At 44.1% G+C, this 19234-nt stretch overlaps 1 protein-coding gene across 1 annotated transcript in view; it reads left to right on the forward strand.

Moving 5' to 3' along the window:
- The first annotated feature begins 344 nt into the window (after nucleotides 1-344).
- TMEM131 (transmembrane protein 131) overlaps nucleotides 345-19234 on the forward strand; it is a 78854-nt gene continuing 59964 nt past the window's right edge. Inside the window, exons 1-2 of the mRNA XM_081859397.1 lie at nucleotides 345-764; nucleotides 18798-18859. Of these exons, the coding sequence (XP_081715523.1) occupies nucleotides 596-764; nucleotides 18798-18859 (231 nt within the window). The 5' untranslated portion in view covers nucleotides 345-595. The remainder of the gene's footprint in view (nucleotides 765-18797; nucleotides 18860-19234) is intronic.

Here is a 19234-nt window from a genome sequence, read left to right on the forward strand (position 1 = left end):
AGATGGCGAGGGGAGGTTTCAGCTCTGTCAACCTAGCTCGGAGAGGCGTAAAGCGGGGCCTTCCGCCACGCCGCTCACGCTCTCCCTGTTGCTCACCGTACTGTGAACTCCGTGCCCTGATCAAAAATGGCGGCTCCTAACGTAGCTTGTAAAAAAACAACCACATAGCGGAAGGACCCTGCCCTTATTAAAGATGGTCGAATCTCAGTATTTTATTATTATTATTATTTTTATTATTGGTTGCCTATAGGAGGTGTGTGAGCGTAGCGGAGCGACGCCCCTTCACGCGCGAGGCGGAGTGGGGGGGGGGAGGAGCGAAAAGAGTGGGGGAGCGAGAGGAGGAAGCGCGTGCGATGTGCGCGCGCCGAGCGCTCGCACCCGCCCAGTGCAGCGGCTGGCTCCCGCACGCGCCCTAACGAGAGAGGGAGGGGAGAAAGACACACACACACACACACACACACACAGTCGCGGCGAGAACTGCCTCGCGGGCCAAGCCGGGCCCCCTCAGACGGCGACGGAATCCCCGGCGAGCTGAGGCGACAACAACCACCACCACCACCAAGCAAACAATAACAACGGCGGCAACACGACGGCGATGGCGGCGGCGTTGAAGCGGGAAGCGGCTCCCCGTCCTCGCTCCTCCTCCGGGTCCCCCTCGGTCCCTGCGGCCGAGAGCCGGTCGGTAGCGGCGGCCCCCTGGCTCGGAGTCACGCTGCGGCTGCTGGTGGCGCTGCTCCTGAACGCGGCCCGGGCCGAGAAAGAAGGTGAGGGGAAGGGAAGGAAGGAAGCAAAGGGAAGGGCTGGCGGGCGGGCGGGGAGGCGGCGGCGGCGGCGGGAGAGGAGAAACGCTGCCTCCTCCCTCCCGGCCACCCTCCCCGTGGGGCCGCCTCTGCCCACCTCTTCCCCAGATGTTTCATTAAATGCCCCTCCGCTGGCTTGGTTCTCACGTGCCCACACCTGGTTCGGGGCCGCCCTCTTGCTCCTCCTCCGTGCTCCCCCTGGGGCGAGGGGTAGGGGTTTTTCCCCCCTCTGTGTGTGTTTGGTGAGGGGACGACGACCCCTTAACCCTTCGCCGGGTCTTTCCCAAAGTTGTCAGCGGTTCCCCTCCTGCCCCACAAAGCGCCTCAGTCGGAAATCAGTGCTGAAGTTTCTGGGTACTATTGGCATCCCCTGAGTTACTTGGCTTTCTGTGTCTCTTCCCCTGCCCACCCTCCTTCATTCCCTCTTTCTTTTTGGGGTCCCTCCGTGTGCGTAGTTCTCCTCCTTCCCCCTTTTCCTCTCCCGGTGCTCTGGCTCGTCCCCTCCCAGCCGGGCTGCCAACTCACTGGCCGGCCCTGTTGGCTGCTCCACCCGGCTGTGGGGACCTGCCGCCTCTGGGCCTGGCTCTCTTTCTCTCCCTCTCCCTCCATCTCTCTCTCCTCGCTTTGTGACCCGGGCCGTAGTAAAATGCCGAAGCTCGGCGCATGCATTTGCCAGTGAGGTAAAGTTGCTGGGGGTTTTTTAATCCCGCTTTTGTTTTTGTGTGTTGGGAGATGGGGAGGGAGCTCTAGTCCTGTCCCTGCTGAGCTGGAGGATCCCGCCCGCCCGCACAAGGCAAGGCAAGGCTGGCTGGCTGGCTGCAGGCACCACCATCTGCAGCCCAAAGTTGGACCTGGCTTCTTTTAAGAAGCTCATCTCTTAAAATATTTACCTTGGCTACCCTGAGCAGCTGTCAGATTGCACCTTGCACCCGCTGCAGAAGTGATTTCTTTCAAAAACAAGCAAAGGAACAAAAAAGGTCTTTTGAGATTTCTGGACATCACTGCATTTTTTTTTAATTATTTTTTTTGAAAAATCCAAAATATTAATTCGGGATTCCTTTTAAAGCTTGTTCTGTGGAGGTAGTGTAATGTCAGCAGGGTTGAACTGTGTGGCATTTTTAAAAACAAAATTCCCGAGAATCCTGCATACTGAGAAAATACATGAAGTGGTTTTGGATTTGGTTACTGATGCAGCAAAAAGGAAAGGAGGGCAGCATCAAAGAGTAGAACATGCTACTCCAACCTCCACCCCCAGCCTCATTTTGGTACTTGGAAATAAAGATGTATTGATAGCATGCAAATTGCCCAGCATGTTTTGATAAATAGTTTTCAGGGACGCTGTAAATCATGGATAGACAACTAGTGCCCAGCAAAGGTTGTTGGACTCCAATTCCCAGCAGCCTCAGTCAATGTGGCTAGTGGACAGGTGGGAGTTGAAACCCAAGAGTGCATGAAGGGCACCATGTTGGTTACCCATGTTGTCAACCCGTAAAAAATATAGTTTTATAGGTGTCTGTTTACAGAGTCCCTGAAGAGCATTTATCAAAAAAGTCAAGCATTTCATTTTATATATGCAGTACAGTGGTGCCTCGCAAGACGAAATTAATTCGTTCCGCAAGTCTCTTCGTCTTGCGGTTTTTTCATCTTGCGAAGCACCCCTATTAGCGGATTAGCGCTATTAGCGGCTTAGCGGCTATTAGCGGCTTAGAAAAAGGGGGGGGAGGGAAAAAACTCTCAAGACTCACAAGACGTTTTCATCTTGTGAAGCACGCCCATAGGGAAATTCGTCTTGCGAAGCGCCTTGAAAAACGGAAAACCCTTTCGTCTAGCAAGTTTTTCGTCTTGCGAGGCATTCATCTTGCGGGGCACCACTGTACCCGTTTGAAGTTTCACCTGCCATTCTGAAGCATCTTCAGGACTTAATAAAATGTCTGGTAGTGGTCTTTGAAGCACTGTGAAGAGCAGCAAATGATTTTAAGTCAGGGGGTTTAGCCACTGGAGGAAAAGATAACAGACATTCTTGAAGAAGAAACACATCAAATAAATCTGCAAAACAGATGTGAGTCATCTTCCTTAGTAGTATCTTGCTTATAGCAATGCTTAGTAACTTTGTGAAGTTACTAGAACCTTTAAACTGGAAACCAAGTGGATTTTATGAAAATCCATATCCTTAACTTTGGTTTGACGCAAACTTTATGAAGCTGAGTTGAAATTCTATTAACCAGTGACCTTAAACATTAAAATGTCATAATGTACATAACTTTTTATCTGGTTGTTTATCATATGGAGCCCAAAGAAAATGTCCCTTATCTTTTCGGTGGTTTGTGTATATATATACGGTGTGTGTTGAGTTTTTGCTGCTTCACTCTATTTAAAAATGGGCCTTCATTTGTAGCTAGGACTTACAGTGTCAGCAGTTAGTCTTGCAATGTCATTCATAGATTTTCTTTTTTAATGATTCATGAAGATCGCTCTGATTCTGTGGTCGTTCTCAGGCTTGCTGCTTGGTTGTTTGGTACTTTGCTATATTCAAAGAAGGCAAACAGTTCTGAATAGTATTGTCAGTTTATCATGACTGACAATGAGAGTTAATAGTTCTATCTACATTTGAGTATCTGTGTGCTACCTCCCCAGAGACTATTTCGCTTAGGCAAATTGACAAGAATCTTGCAATTTCTGCCTGTGTACATTCACTTACTTTTTATCGCCTCTAGTTCTGACCCATTGTGCCACAGAGCTCTATTGTTCAGGGTTGTTGAGTTTTCTAGCTTGTACCTGTGTGCTATACTAGTCTTTCCCATCGTGTTCAAATGAACACAAGGGGAGTTTGCTGACTGTATAGTGTCAATTAACTTCCTTAACCAATGTCCGTATGTTGCTATCTTAACTTCTTACTAGTAGTCTGTTTTACTCAACATACCTCTATTCGTATAGCTGAGTGATTTATCCCTTCCAGACTGCTATTGTTGGTGACTACTTAGGAGCTACCTACAGAAGGTTTTTAAATGTTTGCAAGTGTGAACTTCTAAGAAATTAGTACGATTCTGGTTTCAAAATTTACTATTTAGAGGCAATGCCACAAACCTGGATTTCTTTTATTATGCAGATAGGCAGCCTAAAATAAGTACAGTAAAGTTGTTCTAGTCTTAAAGTATTTTAAGAGTGAACATCATTGATTATGTTGCTGCTGATTTCATAAGCACAAGAGGAAGGTTGCACATTAATAAAAGGTTTAACTGCTTAGCAGTTTCTGTTAACTGGACTTTGCAGAAAAATATTCTACTCACTGCTTTTACTTGAACTTTTACTTCTTGCCTTATATCTTAACAACTGTGAAAAGCTACAAAAATTTACTGCTATGCCAGTATCTTTCATGTATTAAATTGTGGTCATGGTCCCAAAAAGCTATGTCTTTCTCAAATGCTGGATATTTTGAAACATTTAAAACATGCATTACTTTAAACCACATCATTTTCTAAATTGTCTTTTTTTAAAACAAAACAAAACAGTTTTCACTTTTACAGTTTTGCAGACTGTGTGAAAGCAGTAGCTGTGGTTTTGACAGGCAGGTTCTCACTATTCTGGCTGTAGTGTCTTGTCAACTAACCATTTTTGTTGGGTGTGCAGGTAAATACCTATTCCTGTTCCAGACAGGTAGCTTGCCACATAACTGGTTGTCTGCATAGAATAGCATTTGTCCTCAGGCAACCAGGCAAGTGGCAAGGACAGAAGCCCGTTTAACCCTCTTTCTGCTGCCTATTTACTCATGGCACTCTTTGTAGCTATTGTAGCATTGCTTGGTTTTCCCCTTCCACGCTGGAGAATTGTGACAGAGTACTCTGGCTCCACTTTCTCTTCTCTTTTTCTAGAATGTGTGAGTGAGAACATAATCTGATGCGTTTAGCAGCTGGGAGAGGAAGAACAAGTAGCACTTCTAGTAAAGGTTAAACTGGAAAGGCCAGGGATGTATAGCACAGTAACTTGCATTTCTGCACGTGCAATATGAGAGAAGAAAGGAGTCAGGCAACTGATTGAAATGGGGGGTAGCGGGTATCCTGGATAGCTCAGTTGGTTAGACTGAGTGTGGTGCTGATAATGCCAAGGTTGCAGGTTTGAGCCACATATGGGACAGCTGCATATTCCTGCATTGCAGGGGGTTGTACTACTAAATAGTCCCTTCCAACTCTACAGTTCTATGAATCCAATTTTCCTTTGGTTCACATTGATGATGAAGTGTTTACTGAAAGAAGATGTAGTGTTTACCAAAAGATCACTCCACTGTCTGGTGACAGGAGAATGTAATGAACATGCCAATGAACAGTTATGAAAAGAGTGGATGCTTAAGCCTTGATTGACCCTTCATATGTTAATGTATTATATGTTTAGAAAGTGGGTGCTAGTTTACAACTCATTATACAGTATAAGACATCTCTGGAATGTCTGTTGAAACAACATGGACCTAGTCAACCTTAACATACAGATGCAACAACATCTTTGTGTTAGTCTTGATCGTTTTAGTTTTGATAGCAGGAACTCATAATTTTTAACTCATTGTTTTCAATAGAAAGCTCACAATGGAGTGTGTTATAGTTCTGAAATACAGTGAACCATTTGACAAGAATGAAATCTTAGACTTGAATTCTGTGACAAGTTAACTTAAGGCAGTTTATGGAAGGAAAGATCTCCATGCCTTCCTCCTTACTGTGGTCACTTGTGCCTTTGGGGGGGGAACCTCTCTAGAGGGTCAGGGACACCCCCTCCAAACAAAAAGAATGGGGGATGAACCATTGGGGGCTGCTGGAAGGGAGTAATCTAAAATCCAACTTTCTAAGAAGGAAATTCATGGAAGGAAAGTTTTTGTTTTTCTATATTGGTCAGGAGGGTCCTCAAACCTCTCAGGCAGCTGCAGCAGGAGGAAGGGAATGAGAATTTTTCCTTGTGAGCCTCCTTTACTTCATTTTTAGGGTCATTAAAGTATTACTTTAAATACATTTCTACTCCTAGTTTATTTTTGTGTGCTGTTAAGAGTTTCTACAAGCTGTCTACAAATCTATATAGCATGTTATAATCCAGGACATGTTGAGGTTTTCATTGAATGCATTAAGACACCCATGTCTTGTGTTCTTTTCGTAATACATTAAAAACTCATTTAAGTTTTCATCTGCCCTTTTTACTTACGCCCCTTTTATAAGTCACTTTGATTCTACCATCCCATGTTGTAGTTCTCGCTCCCATTTTCAAGATAATTTTTCTTGGCCTTGCGTTCTTATATCCACACATCTGCTAATTGGAGTATACCTAATATGCATGTTTAATTAGCATATATATTAAATTTATATCATCTCCTTTCCTCCAAGAAGGTGTACATGGTTCTCTCCCCACCCCCACCAAATTTTATGCTCAGAGAAACCATTTGAGGAAGACTAGGCTGAGAGACTGTGACTGTCCCAAGGTTTCCCAGTGAGCTTCATGGCCAAGTGGGGATTTCTACTCTGGTCTACCAGGTCCTAGTCCAACACTGATTTCTGTGTTTTTGTAAGACTAAGGTAAAGCTAAACGACCCCGTGATGGTTAAGTCCATTCAAGGGGGACTATGGGGTGCGGTGCTTATCTCGCTTCAGGCTGAGGGAGCCAGTGTTTGTCCACAGACATCTTTCTGGGTCATGTGGCCAGCATGACTAAACCATTTCAATGGGACATTATGATGAGTGCCAGAGCACACAGAAATCCCATTTACCTTCACACCGCAGCAGCACCTATTTATTTACTTGCACTGGTATGCTTTCGAACTGCTAGGTTGGCAGTGACTGGGACAGAACAACAAGAACTCCCACCATCACATGGATTTGAACCACCAAGCTTCTGATCAGCAAGCCCAAGAGGCTCAGTGGTTTAGACTACAGCACCACCCACTCCCTGGTTTTGTAAGACTACAAAAGACTAAGTACAACCCCATCATTTGCGCATCTGCACATAAATAAATGCTTTTGAGTTCATTGGGCTTACTTACAGGAAAGTGTGTATAGGATTTCAACCTAACAGTGCAAACCTAGACATACTTACAAGTGAGTAAGACCCCCTGGACATAAAGAAACTTCTGACTAGACTGACATAGGATTTCACTGTCTATCTCTGTATATAACACAGAGCTCCACCACTCCCAATGAATCAATGATTTACATACAGCTCATGGTCATTTAACGTTATAGTAATTTTAACAATCTATGCTAGTTTACTCTAAAGTTGAAATAGTTTGCAGAGGTGTCCAACCTTTTTTGCAGACATGCTCAAAATGATGAAGGCTTTATATCAATGATGGAAGAAATAGGGCAGAAACAGATGGCTACATAACTCTGTTTTGCAAGCCTCAAGGACAGCTGATCTTTCCTAAAACCACCATCCTAAACACCTGATGTTCTTTGAAAATTAGATTGGATTGAAAAGCTCCTGTGCTTTTCTGTGCCCGTGCCTCCTGCACACACGCCTTAAGCCAGCCTTTGCCAACCTGGTCCTTCCAGATGTTTTGGAGTGCAACTTCTGGTCTTGCCTCTCCCTCACTCCATTCTGGAAGCCTGTGTACTTGGGTCACATAAACATGGTGGGGTGGGGTGGGGGGCGCCAATACAGCTTCTTGCCAGGGGTACCTCTGAAGAGGGGTAGTTGTATGCGACTAACTCCTTTGCCTTGTATCTACATTTTGGTTAGCTGATCATGAGATTGCAGTGACACAGTTGGATAGCTCAGTTGATTAGAGCATGGTGCTGATAATGCTAAGGTTACAGGTTCAATCCCCGTATGGGACAGCTGCATGTTCAGATTGGGCTAGATCATGGGTGTCAAACACAAGGCCCGCGGGCCGAATCCGGCCCGCCAGACCTCGTCATGTAGCCGTGTAGCCGCTATTAGAAGCCCAGTCGCTTCCCACCCGCCCATCGAACAGGCTGCCAACGAGACGGCGCATGCGCGCAACGAATCCTCCCGCTAACTCCAATATCATAAAGGAGATCGCTTACCCTAGCGGCCTTTTTTGAACATGCGTGACGTCGGGCGTGCAACGCGCATGCGCAGGCAGGGAAGGATTGGGGGGAAGCCCCGCTGTCGCCGCCTCTGCGCTTGCGCGCTTAAATGAGCTTCCGGGGAAAGGAGGCGGAGGTCGCGTGCGCACCGCCTTCCCTGCGCGTGCGTAATAGCCGGCAACCTGTCAGCGCCTGGCCCGTGGCGCCCGTTTGCCATTGCTGTGGCAGCCGAGGGGCCCTGTGGGAGGCCCTGGCTGCGAGGCCTGCCGGAGGGACGGAGCCTTCCGGGAACACAAGCGGCAGCTCGGCCGCTTTCTCCTCATCGTCGCCTTCCCCCTCCCTGCCGCAGCTGCTCACGCTGCTGGTGATGCAGCCCTGCGGCGGGGACGGGGAGGTGGTGGCCGCCTTGCTGCAGCCCCAGGTGGTGCAGCAGCTGCAGCCACCGTTGCGGGGGGCCTCGGAGGCGCCCTTGGGCCTCATGGTCTTCTATGAGCTGGGCCCGGCGGCGGCGGGCGACGCGGACGGCGCCGGGGGCGGAGGCGACAGCGCCAGCAGCCCCGGCGGAGTCCTGGAGGATCTGGACGAGGAGGAGGAGGGCGGCGCCCAGTCGGGGGGGAGAGGAGGAGGAGGAGGTGGCTGCAAGAGCTGCGCCTACAAAGGCTGCAGTGAGACCACCACGCAAGTGGCCAAGCAGCGCAAGCCCTGGATGTGCAAGAGGCACCACAACAAGATGTACAAGGACAAGTACAAGCGCAAGAAGAGGGACCAGGTCTTGGGGGGCGGTGGAAGTGGCGGAGGCAGAGCTGATGCAGAGGGAAGGCAATTTAAGGAGAGATGGGAAAGTGATAATAAAGAGTGGACACATAGTCCTACAGATACAACCGGCCCTTTGAGGGTGACCAAACTGCTGATGCGGCCCCCGATGAATTTGAGTTTGACACCCCTGGGCTAGATGATCCTCTGGGTCCCTTCCAAGTCTATTACAGTAGTACCTCTAGTTATGGACTTAATTCGTTCCAGAGGTCCATTCTTAATCTGAAACTGTTCTTGACTAGAGGCGTGCTTTTGCTAATGGGGCTTCTTGCTGCTGCTGCTGCTGCGCCGCCGGCACACAATTTCCATTCTCATCTCAAGTTCTCAACTTGAGGTAACTCTTCCAGGTTAGCGGAGTTTGTAACTTGAAGCTTTTGTAACCTGAGGCATTTGTAACTCGAGGTACCACTGTATTCTATGAATCTAAGTTATGGGATCTTCTGGATTAAGTGCTGAGAAATTCTGCTCTTTGTAGTGAGTTAAAATGATAACCACTAATATATACTTCTTGGGCAGCCTACACTGTTAGATGTCTTTCCCCTGCACTGTCGGGTTTGGCCCTTGTGTGGGATCATTTAGTGTTTGGAGACACCTGCATTTACCCACCAGACCTTGGCCCTGAAGTCTTAGTGTGCTTATTCAGTCAATATGTGATGGATTGGATTCAGGGGTTGGGTGGGGGAACAAGCTGAGAAGCTTAATCCAAATAATTATCATGTGATCTGGGACAGGGAATAGGCGCTCCTACTGTAGATGGGATTCTTCCATCTATGCAGTCTTATATGTTGGGATTAAATTGTTTTTGAAAGTTATACTTCAATTAGTCATATGTGACCCTCAAGGAATACTGCCAGGAAGTTGTCCTGACTCAGCTAAGAAATGTGCAGTTCTCACACATACAAGCACCCGCTGAAGGGTGAAATCCCACCCATTGGTATGTGTGCCTTGTAGTGTTTCTCTGTTGCTAAACTTTCCTGTGAACACAGATACAGTCATACCTCATGTTACATCCGCTTCATGTTATGTTCTTTCAGGTTACGTCCCATGGCGACCCAGAAGTACCTGAAAGGGTTACTTCCGGGTTTCGCCGCATGTGCAGATGCACAAAATGACACCAAGGGCATTTGCAGAAGCGGCAAATTGCAACCTGCGCATGCGCAGACGCGCCGCTGTGGGTTGCGTTCTTTTCATATTGCGAACGAGACTCTGGAATGGATCCCGTTCGCAACCAGAGGTACCATTGTACTTGATCTACAGAAACTTGTGGGTGAAAGTCCTGTGCTGTGTGCTGTCCTATTTTTCTTCTTCAAAAGACTGATTTTCATCTTATTGTTCTGCACTTCTAAGAGCATATTAAATATATGCAATTGGGCTTAAATCTTCAATTAAGTCATATCTTTTAAAATGGGTGAGAATTTGGGTTTTTTAGATGTTCTTTATTAAGGACTGTTTGTAGCATAGGCTTACAGCTATATGAAGATGGAATTTGGAGCCTACAGTGATTCCTAATGCCATTTTTTGGAAATATTTCTTTCCTAAAATTCAACTCAAAATGGGGCCACAAAACAGCAAACTATTATTAAAAAAACCAATAGCATAGAACTAGCTCTACCTAGAGGCACCAGAAATTGAACTTGCAACAGTTTGTATGCAAATCATGTTCTACTAAGGAGCCCTTTCCCAGTTATTTATTTGTGTCTGTTTATTTTTACATCATTTTATTTGGGGGTTGGGGGTAGCTCAGTGAATAGAACACATGTTTTGCATATTGAGGATCCAAGGTTCGATCTCCAGGTACGTCTGGGAAAGGGTCTTGTTTGAAACCCCAGAGAACCACTGCCAGTCAATTTAGACAGTTTGAAATTCAGGCATCTTCTGAATTTCAGTGCTATCTTTATATATCTTTATATACGCCTGCAATTCAGCTTTCTGTATCAATAAAATAGCTGTTGTTTTATATTACTTTGAAAATACGTTGGGGCCACTTGACCTATAGCATAACATACGTGCAATATTTCATTTTTCCTCTTTCCCTTTAATTGAAGTGTAATTCATAGCAATTTCCTTGTAATGAAACTCTTAAATTAAATTATATAGAGCTGGGACAAGCATCAAAAGGCCACAGAACCAACCTCTTTCTTAGAGAAAACAATAAAGTGTGAAGTACAGAATCTGGGTAGATGAATTTATGTGATTTTTTGATATCTTTTTTAGGGTTCAAAAGTGTAAGAAAGTGAAGATCACAGGGGAATTAATAGAATCTGATGGTTGGCTGAGTGAATAACATGGTTTTTTATCAAGAGAACAACTTGAGACAACCACGTTGTCAGGGGTTCAGGGAGAGAGACGCAGATGAGGAAAGAGAAATGAAGAGAGTCCTGGGGAGGAGCCTGGTCCCAAAGCCCGAAGGAGGGGGGAGGAGGCGGCAGAGGACTCAGCCTCTGGAGAGTCCCGAAGGGAGAGAACACAGGGGGGCAGAAAGACCCTGCGGAAAAGGAAAGAGAGAAAGAGGTGGACCAGTACAAGCCTCTTAAACTGGTGTCGAGGCGGGACGGACTCAGAGGGGACTTCAGCGGTCTAAGGGTAACAGACGTAGAGTCACAGACCTCGGATGTAAAGCTAATAACGTTCTTCAATAAATGCTTTTGTACATAAGCTGGAGTGGACTTGGTCTCTTGTGAGCTGGGACCACGGGTGACTCTGACACACGTGTTTAAGAAGTACTTGAAACTACAATGCTATGAGGGCACTGCTCTGCCTATTGTTAGATATACTTCTTTCCAGAGGCCAAGAAAATCAGATGCCACCACGAAATCATATCTTTATGAACAGACCACAAATAATCTATCTTTTACTGCACTGTGAAGGAAGTCCTGCAATCTTGACACAGTAATTCAAGTGTTACCAAGGTAACACAATTTGGCGGACTGGGCAGGAGTAGCGCTATTTTGGTACGGGCATGGTAAGGCTGTTATAATGAGAGCTAGGAGAGCTAGTTCTCCCCCCCCCCCCTGCACTGCCCCCAAAAGAAAAACCAAACAGAAAAATGCTCTGGGAGCTTCTGATATCATCTTTCTTATGAGACCTAGAAGACTCAAATACAGTGGTGCCCCGCAAGACGAATGCCTCGCAAGACGGAAAACCCGCTAGATGAAAGGGTTTTCCGTTTTGGAGGCGCTTCGCAAAACAAATTTCCCTATGGGCTTGCTTTGCAAGACGAAAATGTCTTGCGAGTTCCTGCGGGGTTTTTTCCCTTCCCCCCCCCCCTTTTCCTAAGCCCTAAGCCGCTTATCAGCTGATCCGCTGATAAGCCGCTTATCAGCTGATCCGCTAAAAGCCTCTAAACCGCTAATAGCGCTAATCCGCTAAGCTGTCAATGGGCTTGCTTCACAAGACGAAAAAACCACTATACGAAGAGCCTCACGGAACGGATTAATTTCGTCTTGCGAGGCACCACTGTATGTTCCAATATGTGAATAAGAATATCGTGGGGTAGGAGATCTAGTAACAATTTCATATCTGGCCACCAATGTGCTCCTTTGTTTTCAGATAGTACATGGGTAGAGGAGTCTAAAAAGCCTCGGAAACAAATTTTCATGGCCCTCTAGCAGCTATGATGGCTCATTTACCAGAAGTAATGTATTTAGCATTAACTCTGGAAGTGTATAATCAATTCTGACCAAACTAAGCTTCCTGATTTATATTTTGCTCTAGGCGGCTTCGTTTGGCCAGAATCTAGTATATACTTGCAGAGTTAATGCTAAATACATTACTTCTGGTAAATGAGCCACCATAGCCTCTAGAGGGCCATGAACAGTGATAGAAACTCAGATATATTATGCAATCTTCAAATGGCACCTTAAACCTAGGCTGCAGCTGCCACAAAGGAATGTCTAGGCACTGTTCCATCCCCTCCATGGGATTTTTATTTTTCATTCTATTTCTATACCGCTTTATATTTCAAAGAACAAATCTAGAAGCATTTTACAACACATTAAAACATCAACTAAAACAATCCAGAATGAAACTAATTCAAGTTTCAAGGAAAATATTTCATATCCTTCTCTAAGTCACCTTTTGCTTTCTTCAATCACCATCTTGGCATCCAGAGATCTCCGCATGGTCACAATTGGACCCGCACCAGGTCCAAAATGTGCCTGGCACCTGGCTAATTTTGAACACTAGCCATGAAATTTCATGTCCTGGGCTTTTTAGACTCACCTACTCGTGTACTATCGAAACCAAAGAAGTGCATTGGTTGCCTGATGTGAAATATATTGGCATTATTTTCAGCTTCCCTACCCTACTAATAGAAGATAATTCTAAAGCAGGGGTGAGAAACATGTGACCTTCCAGATGTTGTACAACTTGCATCATCCCTGTCCATAGGACATGACTCATGTTGCTGGTCTCACACGGGTGGCAGAATCGTGCTGCCAACACCCACACAAGGCTGCTGCAGCAAAGGGATTCATGCCTTAGACACATGCTTTAGGAAATCTTCCTCCTCCTCTAATATGGACTTTGTGTGTGTGTGTGTGTTGTGTTTTTTCAATAAACCAGTACTGTATTGCATTTTCTCATTAGCACTGTTGATGTTATTGACAATGATAACGTCAGTAACTGGCGTCTTGGAATCCAGATCTGATGGTCAGAAAGAAAAATAATCTACTTTGTTGTTGGTTGAGGAGACAAAGGTAGAGCTTAGACCCATAGAAGAAGTCTGTTCAAGTGTGGGAACTGTCCACTGCTGAGCACTGTGTGCCCTATTGGTATATGAAATTTGAGTAACAGTTGTGGGTCTGTCTGTGCTTGTTGAACATTTGTTCCCTTGGCTGACCAAGTGTGAAGGTTGCAGGCATCACATGCTGCCTCAGCAGACTAATAGTGGCTATGGTACACATAACAATATAGCCACCTGGAACTGCTGATGAAGTCTTGGAAAAACAAAATTATATTAGTAGGTGAGATGTTGGCAGTTCAGGACCTCCTAAGATAGTACTTTCAGATGTGCTATCTGTTTATATGCAGGGCCAGCTACCCAGGCAGAACTGTAGAGACTCAGTGCATGGATGAGAGGTGGGTGTTGGATGAAAGGTTTAGATTTACAATATACATTCAGTCATGATTTGGTAGAAACTTCATCTGTACAGAAGAGGTGGTTCCAATTTGATACTAGTAGAACCTGATTGACCCTTTTTTATTTTAAGCACTAGCACATAGCATTTGTGGAGGAAAGCTAGCAGGAGCTGAGAAGTATTTCATAACAATTGTAGGGTTGGAAGACATCCCTGGGTCATCTAGTCCAACCCCCTGCAATGCAGGAATCACAGCTAAGTCAGTTTAGTCATGGGAGTTCCATAGCTGCAAATTATTTCTTTATTTGTTGTAATATAGGAAGTTAAGCAAGTACTCGTTTGTATGTATGGATTTACTTCTTCCATTGACAATAAAAACAAAAACAGATATTGCTAGAATCACTGCATTATTGAGCACGAAAATAACCAAGCAAATGGTGCTACCTTGTTTCAGACTCCAAATTCTGCTCTTAGGTGAAGTGCCACATTTTATCTAGAAGTAAGGCAGAAAACAGATCAGCCAACCCTGCCCTAAAGCATCAGATTCCTGCCTAGAGATTGTTCCTTGCTATGCTCCTATGCTCTTGCAGCTCTTTGGCACCAAGTACTTTTCTCCAGTTGTGATTGGTGTGCCAGCTGTGTCTCCTCCACACTCTGATAATATCTTGCTTAGACTACTGTAACACACTGTATGCAGGAGCTGGAAATACAGGAAGTAGCCTTATACTGAGTCAGACCTATTGTTGTTGAGAGACGTGGAGTCCTCACAACAAACCTGTGAGGTAGATTGCACTGCAAGAGAGTGACTGGCCCAAAGTAAACTCCTGTACTGAATTCCCTGGCCATGTGGGAATTTAAATCCTTTGGCGCACCAACCAGTACACCACACTGGCTATCAAATTAAGTTTGCTTTGCTGTAATTATTCATAGTCATTTATGTTTAACGTCTTTGTAGGGATAGCCTCCATACATGCCTCTAAATAATGCAAGTAGGGGTTAAGAATCCTGAAAAGTCACAAAACGTGACCCAAGCATAACGCTTCTAACCTATGAGAAGTGGATTCTTGGCATCCACCTGTCTCGAGACAACGGAGTGCGCCTCCAGGGGTGAAGTCAAACCGCTGTATTAGCAGCACCGGTAACCTCCCCAGAGCATGCAATCCTAAGCAGTGTGTATGGAGTTCCTGGGCTGCCCCAATAACAAAACCTCCCTCTCGGCCTCACTGAAGCTGTCCAAAGGAAAGCAGAACAACACGTTTGGCATCAGCTTGGCTGCAGGAGTTGCCAGAAGGAGATATACAAGACATCCATGCAGCCATCTTAGGCACCCCACTCTGGATTTGTATAGGGTTTACTCCTTAGCCTTGTCTTTTCCTCAAAGATATCCTGCAAGGCAACAGAGGTTTAGGATAAGCGTTTTCCTTCTCCTACATGGGCTACCTTCCCCAGTTAATGAACCCTACCTGCCCCTTACCTCCCTCTACAGCACATGCAGAAACCACCTTCTTGACAGTTGCATCCACTATCCACCAGAACCTATCTTCACAGGCAGAGGAAGTCCCTAACTCACAGAGGGTTTGAGACCATTGGCTACCCTCACCTGCAATCCATGGGATACAATTATCCCTTGGTATAAATCTTGGAAAATTGGTTGCACTGGTATTGCTTTCTATGTCAAATAGGTCATTGAATGCAATAAATCAGGAACATTAAGAGAAACCAATCCAATCACAGAATCACTGCTGGTAGAAAGAAGAGGTTAAAAAAGTAAAGTAGTACCTTGATTGAAACTTGAGACAGAGATAGGATGGGGAGTGTGGAGGGTAGCCAAAAAGAGATGTTATGGTAATGGGTGAGATCACGTATCCTTGCATTGGTCTTGTTTGCATGTCACATGCAGCCACAAACTATAGTTAGATAAATTACATGAGCTGTGTGCTAGTTCACACAGCTGGAACACTCCCACTTTGTTCCCTCCTTTAGTCAGATGTGGGGAATGAAACCATAAGGTGATTGGATCATAGTTTGTTGCTAAATAAACTGCAAATGCTGGTTTGGATATACTGCCAGGCCAACCACTCCCATGGAATGTTTCGCTACTCACGAGAGGAAGGAGTGAAGTAGGAAGTGCTGAGCTACATGCATCACCTAATTCGACTAACTGTGGTTCATGGTCAGCATTGAGTCAAAACATAGCTACTGTCTGGTAAATGTATATTCAGATACTGGCAGCATTAGCATATAAAACTTACCACAGTTTAGCACTACATGGCAATGCCTCAACAAGACAACATTGCTGTGGGAGAAATACTGATAAAGAAATCACAGATAAGCTGCATAAATTATTTGCATTCTGGTCCACTTTTTGATGCATCTGCAGAGTCAAGTCAAATAGATATGGGAGTATAACATCCTAGAATTAACTAATACCAGTCATTTACCTAAATATTTTTTACTCAGATGTGAATTTGCTGTCTTTAATAATGTTTGCTGCCATTAAAATTGTCACCTTTCTTGGAAGATTAGAAGGTAGGCAATGTAACATCATTAAAATAAAATAAAAATATGTGGGATGGGGAGCCAAAAAATCACAGGCCTTTCCTCCTAGTTTATGTCTCAATTGGTAGAAGGTATTACTGTATTAAAGTTAAAATTATAGAAGAATAAGCAAGCAACATGTCATCTATAAAGGCAAGTCCTGATTTGTTGACATTTTTAATGTCAAGGCACATATACATATATAGGGATAGGCTAGTAGGCACTCTATACTTCTTTTAACCGTGCATTGTTTAACAAGCAAGGATTCAACTCTCATATATTCGTATAGCATGTAATCTGTTTTGCCTTATGTTGATTTGTTGTGCCTCTGAACACCCAGCTAGTATACATACCAAAGTCTTTTTCATTGCCCAAAGACCAGCAAGACACCACTGAAATGTCAATTCTTCTACTTTTGTCTGGCTTCAAAACATTCTTCTCCTCTTCCCAAGACATATGAGCAAAAAACAGTCCTAAAGCATCCCTTTCTTCCTCCATTTCTAGGCACATTCCATGAGAAGTGTTGTTAGCCTTTTTTGTGAACTCCTAACCCTATAAAAAATAATAATTTCTTCTGCAGTCACGAGAGAGAGACTTTCTATTAATACAAAAACTTTACTTCTGAGCAAGAAGAAGTAACGGTGTTAGCAGTAACTTTGATTTTTAGATATAAAAAGGGTGGATTGATTGTTGCAGAAACAGTATAGGAGGAATTAAATGTGTGGTGGTGGTCAGGAGAGGCTTTCAGGCCAAACTGCATTTATGTTGGTTGAACTTTGATGTAATGTGCTAAGAGCAAAGGTTTGTGTCTAACATATAGTTCTCATTGTGTCTAACATATAGCTCTCATAATAGATCCCTGTGCAAATTTAAATTTTGGGGTGGAGAGCTTATCAGCAAGGAAGTGGTTGGGGAAAGAAGTCTATTGCTAAACAGAATGAGGAAGGAGGAAAAGGTCTGTGAAAGTGCCAGTGAATGTTAAGCATTTTTGTTTTTTAGCTGCTTTTTCCTCTCATTACTGTAGTAAGACAAGGTAGAGTGATACAGAAATAGAATTAAAGTAGAATACTGAGCTTTGGACATAATGTCAAACCATATTTAATGCAAGCCAAGATTCACAAAACAACTTCGGGCATGCTTTGAAATCCTGGTTTGTTGGCCCCAAAGTTAGTGAGCCTAGTTAGGTTTGGATGTATAATGAAGCCAAAGGATTTGGATTTATAATCAGAGTATATGCGTAAAAATTGTAGGAGAGGAAAACAACAGTGGTCTTACTGTGTCTGCTATAGATCTCCAAGCCAGACTGAGGACTTGGATGATGCCTTCATAGAGCAGATCACCAAACATTCAAAAAGAGAGATAATAGTAATCATGGAATACTTCAACTACCCCAATATCTTTTGGAACTCATACTCTGCTAATAATGTAAGGTTCAACAAATTCCTTAATTGCTTCACTTTCCCACATTCCCAGAAGGCCGAGGAAGCAACAAGGGGGTCATCTCAACTTGGTCCTCACCAACATGGAGGAACTGATTGACAAAGTGAAAGTACAGGAAACCTTGGTAGGAAGTGATAATGTCCCCTTTGGTTTCATTATACACAAGCAAGGGGAGGCTGTGTAGTTGGACATGCAATCTGGACTTTAAGAAGGCTGATTTCAAAAAGCTTAAGGAACTACTGGGTGAATTTTCATTGTCAGAAATACTCAGAGAAGGGTATACTAGCATACTAAAGGAATTTGCAAGTGTAATCTCGGAGCATCTGTCTATAATATCTGATAATTCTTGGAGAACAGGTGAGGTCCCTGCGGATTGCAGGTGTGCACATGTTGTCCCCTCTTCAAAACAGGGGAGGCAGAACACCCAGATAACTACCAACAAGTGAGCTTGACATTGATGCTAGGAAAGTTCCTAGAACAGCTAAGTTAAACAGTCGGCCTGTGAGCACTTAGGATAGGACGCTGTGATTAGCAGGGGATTCTCAAAAACAAGTCATGCCAGATGTGGATCAGGGGAATATTGTGGATGTAATGTATCTTGATTTTAGTAAGGCTTTCAACAAAAATCCCCAATTGTATTATTGTGGATATGCTGGTAGAATGTGGACTGGGTGAGATAACTGTTAGGTGGATTTGTAGCTGGTTGACTGACCAAACCCAAAGAATGCTCATTGTATAGATGCCTTTTTTAAATTTTTAGTGCAGTCTCACATGAAACTGCATATGAACAGCAATATTAGCCATGATAACTAAATAAAGCACCTATGTTTTGGGGACCATCTAAATAGCAAATGTAGGGACTCACAGCAAGGAGAATCCTGCTTAGCAGGCTTAATTGGTAGCATCTGACTAGCAACTGTTGGAAATAAGATGCAAGACTAGATGGAAACCTTGGCTTGGCAGGGCTTTTATGCTATTGACAAACTTTAAGTTGTTTTTATTTTAAATGTTTAGGGGGTGGGGAACTGGAGGACCACATCACAGCTATCTCCAGATGGACAGCATTACTTGATCAGAATGAAGTTTTAATTTGTATTTCTCTTGCTTTACAGCTTTCATCCAGTCAGATAGCATAATAGAAGTTCTACGCTTTGATGAAGGAGGCTTATTACAGGTAAATATTTTTTATTAAAATAAATGGGTCTGTCCTGTATTGCTGTTGTGTGTAGTAAAATTTATTTAGTCTTCTGTGTTCTCTTGAAGTTTCTTAATGAAGAAATAAAATTGATGGCTGGAACTTCAAGTCTAACTTGACTCACTCATCTTTTCTATCTGGCCCCTTGCAAATTTCCAGTGTTCAATTATTTTGGGCTGAATCCAATTGTGTAATGTTGCTAAACAAGATTATTTACTTGAAAGCTGAGGCTGCAATCTTAGGCACATTCAGTCCTATGAGTTGGATGGAAAATAGATCGATAGATAGATAGATAGATAGATAGATAGATAGATAGATATACACATACATACAAATATGAGTTCAGTATCTTTT

Source organism: Podarcis erhardii (assembly GCF_964252035.2).
Source record: "Podarcis erhardii genome assembly, chromosome: 4".
Taxonomy (NCBI): Eukaryota; Metazoa; Chordata; class Lepidosauria; order Squamata; family Lacertidae; genus Podarcis; species Podarcis erhardii.